General features: G+C 38.8%; 1 protein-coding gene across 1 annotated transcript in view; it reads right to left on the reverse strand.

Annotated features, from left to right (window-relative positions):
• Positions 1–10,125, reverse strand: part of LDHC (lactate dehydrogenase C) — a 62,284-nt gene that overhangs the window by 1,927 nt on the left and 50,232 nt on the right. The window contains exon 5 of the mRNA XM_006892072.1: positions 7,623–7,746. Within this exon, the coding sequence (XP_006892134.1) occupies positions 7,623–7,746 (124 nt within the window). The remainder of the gene's footprint in view (positions 1–7,622; positions 7,747–10,125) is intronic.

Here is a 10,125-nt window from a genome sequence, read left to right on the forward strand (position 1 = left end):
TCTCTGGAGACTAAGGTGCATCTGATACAGGCCATGGTCTTTGCAATCACTTGTTATGTATCAGAAAGTTAGACAATGACTAGGGAGGACAGAAGGAGAATTGATGCCTTTGAGCTGTGGTGCTGGAGAAGAGTATTGAGTGTACCCTGGATTGCCAAGAAAACAAACAGATTCATCCTGGAGAGGATTAAACCAAGCAACTCTTTGGAGGCAAGGATTCTGGGGCTTCGTCTGACATACTTTGGGCATGTTGCAAGGAGGGACAGGTCCTTGCAGAGGGGACATCATGCTTGGGAGGGAGGAGGGATGGCGCAAGAGGGGAAGACCTTCTCTGAGATGGATTGATTCAGTGACTAGGGTAATCAGAATGGGTGTGTCAGAGGCAGTGCAACTGGCAGAGGATAGAGCAGGGTTTAGGGCTGTTGTACATAGGGTTTCTATGAATTGCAAATGACTCGGAGGCACATAAAAACAACAACACCACCATCAAATCAGATGTGACTGGTACAGGAGGAGATTGCACCTCCTCCAGTAGAGCATCTGGTGGATTCAAACCATTTACCTCTGGGATTGCAGTGCAGCTTTTTGTCACTAGACCCTCAAAGCTGCCTTAGAAAAATTTTTGATGGAACTGGAGAATGATATAAGAACAGTTGTGTTTGAAGCAAGATTATCAAGTTATTTTAAACTTGGTTTTCTTACTAGAAACAAATCAGTCATTAAAATAAGTCAATATGTATAAACTGAACTGAGTAAATAAAAAAAGGAATCTTTTAAAACTCATTATTATTATTTCTTTTTAATATCCTCATGTATTTAGAGATTCAGTATATTTTGAACATGCCTGCAAGCCAAAAGGACCTGGGAAGCAGAGTATTATTAATATTTTCTGGTTAACCAGAAGGTCAGCAGCATTAATTCACTGGTTACTCCACAGGAAAAAGATATGCAGTCTTCTCTCATTAAGATTTACAGCCTCAGGAACCCACTGGGGGATTTCTGGGAGTAGGAATCACTTCAACAGCACTGGGTTTGAATTTGCAGGGCAAAGCTGTACTTTTCTCTTTCTCTTCTGTGTCTTCTCCTTCTCTCTCATTCCCCCTTCTGTATTACTTTTCATACTCCTATGCTAACTGCCAAATCTAAACAAATTTGGTTACCTGCTTTCTCCATTACTACACTCTGACCACTAGGGGGGAAACTATACCACCAAGTTGATCTTAAAGCACATTATAAATTAACACTTAACACCAAAATACAGGCACCACAGTTGGGGGGCGGGAGGACGCTGAATCACTTAGTTTTGTTATGGGAAATGTTTTCATCTGCTCTTCTGGGTAAAGTGCTTGTCTCCAGATATGGCTCTAAAGCTGAGCATCTAAACTAAGGAAGACTAGGGAGAAGGATTGGTCATCCAATCCGAACTAACAGGCCTTTGGAAAAACTAGCGCACTTGCAAATATGACACCTGAATCTGGCAAACACAGAGGAGGTAAAACAGTTGAAAGCAGACACTAGTGATTGGAACATGGAATGTGAGAATCATGAACGTAGAAAATTGGGCATTGTTAAGAGAGTAATGGAACACATAAACATTTACACACTAGGCATTAGCGAATTAAGTTGGATTGGCATGGGACATTTAGAATCAGACAGTCAAAAGATCTACTATGCTAGAAATGAAACGGTGAGGAAAAAACATGGTCACATTCACAGTTAAAACCATTTCCAGATCCATATTGAAATACAATTTTGTAAGTGATAGGATAATATCCATATGCATACAAGGAACACCTGTTAAAACCACTATCATTCAAATATATGTTCCAACAACCAGAGCCAAAGGAAAAAAAATAGATTATTTCTACCAACTTAGGAAGTCAGAAATCAATCAAACATAAAACCAGGATGCACAAATAATAATGGTTGACTGGAATGCAAAAGCTAGGAACAGAGAAAAAGGATCAGTTGTCAGAAAGTACGGGTTTGTTGACAGAAATGAGGCTGGAGCTAAAATGATAGAATTTTGTACAGTCAATGATTTATTCATTGAAAATACCTTTTATAAGTAACATATATGGTAACCATACACATGGACCTCCCCTGATGGTCTGCACAGGATCGACTACATCTATACAAAGAATCAATGGAGAAGCTCAATATCAGCTGTGAAAACCAGGCCAGGTGTTGATTATGGAACAGAACATCAACTACTTATATGCAAGTTCAAACTGAAATTTTAAAAAAAACCACGAAATTAAATCCACAAGAACCAAAATTGGACCTTTAATCTATTCCACCTGAACTAAAAAAACCATCTCAAAAACAGGTTTGAAGCCTTAGACACTAATGAGCAAAGGCCAGATGAGCTGTGGAAGGATATCAAGAATATTATCCATGAAGAACACAAAAGATCATTACAAAGAAAAGGAGTAAGAAAAGACTGAGATGGATGTCAGAACAGACTCTCGTTACTGCACTACAGCACCAAGAAGCCATAGCAAAGGGAAGAAAGTAGGAAGTTAGGGAGCTTAACAGAAGATTTCAAAGGGCAGCTTGGGAAGACAAAGCAAAGCATTATAAAGAAATGTTGCAAAGAGAGTCAGAAAATTAAAAGAGACAAACTTGCTCATCATTTCCTAAACTGAAGGAACTGAAGAACATACTCAGATTTCAAGTTGTAATACTAAAGGACCCTATGAGCAGAATACCGAATAACCTAGAAATTACTAAAAGAAGATGGAAGAGTACACAGGCTGACACAGAAGACTTTCATGAAACAACATACAACCAAGAGGCAATGGTGATGAAGGAGGAAGTTCAAGCTGCTCTGAAGGAATTGACAAAAATTGGAATACCAATTGACATATTTCAACAAACAGCTGCAGCTGTGGATGTGCTTACCAGGTTGTGCCAAGACATCTGGAGGACAAACACCTGGCCAGTTGACTGGAAAAGATCCACATTTATTCCCATTCCAAAAGAAGTGACTCAACAGAGTATGGAAATTATCGACCAGTATCACTAATGCCACAACCAGGAAAAAAACAATCCTGCTGAAGATCATCCAAAAATTATTGGAACAGTACATTGACAGAGTACTACCAGAAATACAAGCTGGGTTTAGAAGAGGCCCTGGCACAAGGGATATCATCGCAAATGTCAGATGGATTTTGGTTAAAAGCAGAGTCCCAGAGGAATGTCTATGTTTCATTGACTATGAAAAGGCATTTGACTTCATGGATCACATCAGATTGTGGTTAATTTTGAGAAGAATGGGAATCCCAGAACACCTGATTGAGCTAATGTGCCGCCTGTACTTGGACCAGGAGGTAGTCATTAGAACAGAACAAGGAAACATTGCATGGTTCAAAATTGGAAAAGGAGTGCATAGAGGATGCGTCCCGTGTCTCCATATCTTTCCAATCTATATGCAGAACAGATCATTCGGGATACTAGACTTTCTGAGGAGCAATGTAGCATCAGGATTGGAGAAACTCTCATCAACAACATGTGTTATGTTGATGACACAACCTTGCTTGCTGAAACTGAGGAGGGTCTGAAGTAAAGCAAATCCTTGATGCAAAACATCAAGGATTGTCATCTGCAATATGGATTGAAGCTCAATATCAAGAAAACAAAGATTCTTACCACTGGGTCAATTGACGGCATCGTGATAGATAAAGAAGAGATTGAGATTGTTAACAATTTCCGCTTCCTTGGCTCCACAATCAACACTCTTGGCACCAGCAGTCAGGAAATCAAAAGATTAATTTACTCTGCTGTCAGGAACCTCTCAAGAGTGCTGAAGAGCAAGGATGTCAGCACTTGATCCAGGCCATGGTTGTCCCAATTACTTTCTATATTTCAGAGAGCTGAACAATTACCAAGGATGACAGTAAAATTGAGGCCTTTGAGTTGTGGTGAGGTAGAAGTGTACTTTACATACCATGGACTGCCAAGAGAACTAACAGGTCTCTTCCTACTAAGGGTGAAACAACACTGCTCCTTGGAGGCAAGGATTTTGAGACTCCATCTCACATACTTTGGGCATGTAGTCAGAAGGGACCAGTCTTTAGAAAGGATCTCATGCTGAGATGGGTGGACGGACAATGCAGGAGAGGAAGACCCCAGAGGAGATGGATTAACCCAATAACTGGGGTAATGACAGAGGTGTGTCAGAGACAGTGAGATTGGCTTAGGATAGAGCAGAGTTCACAGCTCTTGTGCATAGGGTTGTTATGAGTCAATGTAGTAGACTCAATGGCACATAACAACAACAAAGAAAAAAAGATTCCATAATAGCAGCCTGATACCAACCAACTTTTTGATTTCATGAATTATTAATGATTTAAGCCCAATTGCTCCATGAGAGAAAATACAGGGTGTCTCCTTCCCATAAAGATTTACAACCTCAGAAACCTGGTGGAGGGTCACCACGAGTCAGAATCAACTCAACACCAGTGGGCTGTTTTGTGGTTGATGTGTGTGACAGAATTATAGTAATTAAGACTATGTGGGCTGTGTACAAGAATACATATACAGACAATGTATTAACAACAACAGCAAAGTTAACAGGGCAGCAAACAACAAATGCTGGCAAGTTTGTGTGGAGAGATTGCAACTCTTATTCACTGCTGATGGGAGTGTAAAATAACACAGGCACTATGTAAGGCAGTTTGGTGCTTTCTCAAAAAGTTAAAAATATAAATACCATTTGGCTCAACAATTCTACTATTGGGAATATATCCTAAAGAAATCAGAGCCACAACTCAAACAAATGTGCACACTCATGTTTATTGCTGCAATATTCACAATAGCAAAGAGATAGAAGCAAGCCAGGTGCCAATCAACAAACAAAAAAATATGATACAGTCACACAATGGAATACCATGCAGCACTGAAAAAAAATGAGCTTGTAAAACATTACACAACATAGGGAAGCCTGGAGGACATTATACTGAGTGAAACATCTCTAACATAAAAGGACAAATACTGCAGAACACCACTGTTATAAAATAGGACAGACAAGGGGGCTGGGAAGAGAAAGGGAAAAGAGTAGGCAGACAATGAACATTAGAACAGATGAGGGGAAGAATTGTAAAAAAGGAATATATGATTAGGCATTATTTGTATGACAACAATCTAGAACAAGGATGCATTATGGGTTGGGATGGGGAGTAGAAGGGGAAGAAAATGTGCAACAACGAAAAAATTAAATAATTGTTGTTGTTGTTTAATGCCGTCGAGTCGTAGACGACTCATAGTGACCCTATGAACAAACAGCCTGAGCACTGTTCGTACATAGAGTTTCCGGAGGCAAGCCATTTTGGAAGTGGATGCCGCTCCTGCTTCCAGGCTTGATTTAGTCGGGAAGCTCCAGCCAACACTGTCCACCATGGGTGCCCATTACCACGATTGGCACATCACTGTCACAGGCTTCAGCATCACAGCAACCACGAGTTACCTCTGTACAGCAACACACAGACCAGTGCTATACCACCTAGAAGAATGTTTGACAGGAAGACAATTTGAACCTGGCCCGAGGGCCTCAGCCCTCGGGCCCTTTGGGCTTAAGACTGCCTCCTGGTTCAAACCCTAGGGACAGAGCAAACCTGCACGTCAAACACATTCCTGGAAAGCAGTCGGCTCTAAAAGCCTGCCACGATTAAATAAAATAATAAATTATGTAAAAAATAGTAACTGTATCACAAGAGTCCACAATTAAAGTTGCATAGTGGAGTGTACTTGGGGCAGTGGGAGGGGTGCGGGGGGGACTGTATATCAAAGAAAGAATTTTTCTTTTACTTTTCAAAGAGAGCAGCGAACTGGGGCAGGGGGTGGGGGGAAAGGGAGGAGGGCAGGACAGAGAGAAAAGTGCAACAATGAATGAATGGAAATCCAAAATCTCTGTAAATGTTCATTAAAATTATTAAAATTTAAAAAAAGAAAAAATAAAGCACATGGGAGGATATAAGAGAGTAATAAAGTATAAGAAAGTTATACTTACAATGTTAGAGACAAAAAAAAGAAGAAAGTTATACTTAAAAAAATAGTAACTGGACTATATTAAAGCAAAATGCTTCTATTCTTTTAAAAAATAATAAGAGGAGAAAATGGCAAATTGCTAACAGAAAATAAATACAGGTTACATGTTACAATAAGACTGATCAGACATTCTAGTTTGTATTGTCAAGATCTGATTTTTTTTTGTCTATTGCCTAATGTAGCTAGAACTGAAACTGCCTTTCTTCTCAAGTGTGTTAAAATTTGCTCAAAAAAACATATGCTCATTGTAGAAATAACCAATCAAAACTTGAAACTACAACATGAACTTTGTTGTTGTCATGTGTCATTGAGTCACTTGCAACTCATTACAACCCTATGCACAAGAGCCCTAAACGCCGTTCTATCCTGTGCCAAGCTCACCGTCTCAAACACACTTATTCCCACCACTCCACTCACAGAATCTATCCATCTCATCGAGGGTCTTCCTCTCCTGCGCCACCCCTCTACTCTGCCAAACATGATGTCCCTCTCCAAGGACCAGTCCCTCCTTGCCACATGCCCAAAGTATGTCAGACAAAGCTTCAGAATCCTTAAGTCTTATAGGTTTGTACAAGAAAGAAAATTAATTAAAAAATCATTCTTCACTTGAGAAAGCACTTTACAAAATGTGCTCAGATGAGAAAAATGTGCTCCAAAAATTTCTTCATTAAGAGAATGAGGGGAGCTCTGGTGGCCTAGTGGCAAGGAGCTGCAACTACAATCTCAGAGGCGCACGGTTCGAATCCACCAGATGCTCTGCCGGGGAAGGCAGGACAATCTCCTCCTGTACCAGTCAGATCTGATTTGATGGTACACTTACACAAAAATAATAAGATAAAATTTAAAAAAAAAGAGAGAATGGAGGGGGGATTGTTTTGTGTTTTTTATATTATTATTTGGGAACCTTTACAGAGCAAATTTGTTTTCCTTTCAACAATTCATATACATTTTGTTTCCTAATACTGACCATAATTATGGAGACAATTTAACAGCATTTCAGCATTTTTCTACTTCTTCCTCTCCCTCTTTTTTTTTAACAGTGTGTTCTTAGCTGCAGAGAGAACAGTGAGGTTTTACTAGGTGGAGGTAATACAGGTCATTTGGTTCACAGGCACCAACAAGAATACAACAAGGCAAAAGTTTGTCCATCTAAATATCATGCACAAGGCCTAGAATATAGATCAACCTGTACACACAGAGAATTTTAGCTAATTCTGATTCAAAGTGACATGCAGGACAGAGTAAAACTGCAGATATTATTGCCCAGAAGCTCTGGTTGTCTAGTGGATAAGGAGTTGCATGGCTAACCAAAAAGTAGTCAGTTCAAACCCACTAGCTTCTTCTCAGGAGAAACATGGGCCATCTTCTCCCATGTGATTGAAAACCTTGAAAACTTGCTGAAAGGTTCTATTTGAGTTGTTTCAATTTTTACAGAAACAGACTGTCTCAACTTTCTCTCACTGTTCTAACCCCGGGCATTTTTGGTTAGCAGCCAATATTTTTACCTGTATCACCACAAGGGACACTCAATAAATTATTGAAAGAATAAATGAAAATGAAAACATAAAACCTACCTTAACCATAGCAGAAACTGGATGCACTCGTCTAAGATTTTTCAAAATTGATGCTGACAGATCTGCCACAGATAGGCCAATAGCCCAGGAAGTATATCCCTTCAGCTTGATAATCTCATAAGCACTACAGTTGTAGAAAAGAAAATAAAATGTACACATGCAGATTATGAAAATGGCAAATGGTTTGTTATTTGTATTTATCACAATAAAAACAGTTGGATAAATACTCTTCACTACAAAAAATCAAAGTCATAAGATGTTATCTCAGGGAAAATATTCTCCAAGTATCTACTTTGAAGTACAAGCATTTTCTCAAAGATTCCTTCTAGATCACTTGTGAATAGGCAATAAAAAGTTTCTGCATGTTCCTTGTTGCAGACGGAGGGTAAAGTATTTTTAGAATTATTAATAATGAGACAGACAGCCAGGAATGAGATAGAATAGAGAGCATGAAAACAGGGGCCAGTAGTTCTCCACTGAAGACCCCATTCCAGCTTCCCTGTATCTTTATTGAAAATTATCAGGAAGTAAATCACAAGGAGAATTCAGTGCAAATGAAGCCAAGCTCTTTCTATTGAAAACCTTCTCCTTGACTCAGAAGGGAGGGGTCAGCAAATGCAACTATCTGGTAAACCTTTAAGGATTGCCTTAGCCTCAGTGTGAACTCTAGCTTGTACCTCACCTCCACCACATCCTGATAGCATTCAGTTTATTACAAATATATAGTATTGGCTTCCCATATTCTTAAGATTTATTATTTTCCTTTTTTTATTAGTATTATTTTTTGTGTGTGTAGCGTCAAATCAGATCTGACTAGTACAGGAGGAGATTGTCCCTCCTTCTTCAGCAGAGCATCTGGTGGATTCAAACTGCGCACCTCTAGGGTTGCAGTGCAGCTTCTTGCCACTAAGCCAACAGACCTCACCAAGATTTATTATTTTCTTTAAGTAAGAATTTACCCTTTTTATCATTTAAAGCAGAATACTAGGACATATAAACCATCCAAGATGAAAGTAGTTTTTAATATTTTTGTAATTTTGCTTAAATAATCAAACCAAAATATTATGGGTTAGTGTAATCTTAAAGGTTGTCATACATCTCTCTGACTACTTTCCACTATTACTAGGGTACACGTGTCATGTTATATAGTTTTTAGCTATATGTACTTTTCCCAAAATTATACTAAATCAATAATAAATCTTCATGGGGAAAATTAATAAATTAATATGGGGAAATGTTTATATTTTAAAAGAAAAACAGCACAATCCTTTAGGATTGCAGTGTAGCTTCTTGCCACTAGGCCACCAGAGCTTCCTAAATTGTATTTATTTATTAATTTGGTGTAGCATCGAATTGTATCCAACTGGCACAGGAGGACTCTGCCCCTTTTTCGCCAGCGGAGCATCTGGTGGTTTCAAACTGCACACCTTTAAAAACAGCACAATCTTAAACATATGGACTTCCTAAAATTTCAGGTTTATGTAAAACAAAAAGGGTTTTTTTAATTTTAAAAAATTTATTATTTATACCATCATATACTTTTATACAATTATTCATATACATTGTTTCATTCATGTACATTTAGTTTTATACCATCATTTCTGGACATTGTCTTTTGCAGTGTGTGTGTTTATACTGATTTATTTACAAAGTTTGAATACACTGTTTTTCACAAAAGATCCTTCCCATTTCCTTCACCCCCACCCACCCATCCTGACCCCTCTATTTCCACCCTCCCCTCTCCTTGAATCCTCATACTCATTCTACAATAATGGTTTCATACAGTATGTGTCTTTTTTGGACTGAGTTAGTTCACTCAGGATAATGCTCTCCAGTCCCTCCCAAGATAGATAGTCATTTACAACATGATTGCTCCTGCGTGCTGTATAGTATTCAATTGTATGAATGTATCATAACTTCTCAATCCATTCATTTGTGGTTGGGCATTAGGGCTGTTTCCATATTTTTGTGATGGTGAATAATGTTACTATGAACATCTGACCCCCAGTTCTCATTTTCTTGGGATATACTGTAAGCAACGGAATAGCTGTGTTATATGGAATTTCTATGTTCTGCTTTTTTTTAATTCTTTTTTTTAATAATTTTAATGAACATTTACAGAGAATTTGGATTTCCATTCATTCATTCATTGCTGTACTTCTCTACCCGCCCAGCCCTCTCCCCCTGTCCCCCAGTTCACTCCTCTCTTTCAAAAGTAAAAGAAAGACTCCCTCCCTGGTACACAATCCCACCGCACCCCTCCCACCACCCCAAGTACATTCCACTATGCAACCCTAATTGTGAATTCTCGTGATAACCATAATACCCTATCATACATCGCTTTTAAATTATTCGCTCCCTCATCTGTTTCAGTGCAGTATACACAATTTATCCAGTTTTTCTCAATCTTACCCCAACCCTGATATCAGTTCCATTTTACAGCAGTGGCACCATGCAATATTTGTCCTTTTGTGACTGAGATATTTCACTCAGCATAATGTCC

Source organism: Elephantulus edwardii, unplaced genomic scaffold (genome assembly GCF_000299155.1).
Source record: "Elephantulus edwardii isolate Elephantulus edwardi_28Jun2011 unplaced genomic scaffold, EleEdw1.0 scaffold00109, whole genome shotgun sequence".
NCBI lineage: Eukaryota > Metazoa > Chordata > Mammalia > Macroscelidea > Macroscelididae > Elephantulus > Elephantulus edwardii.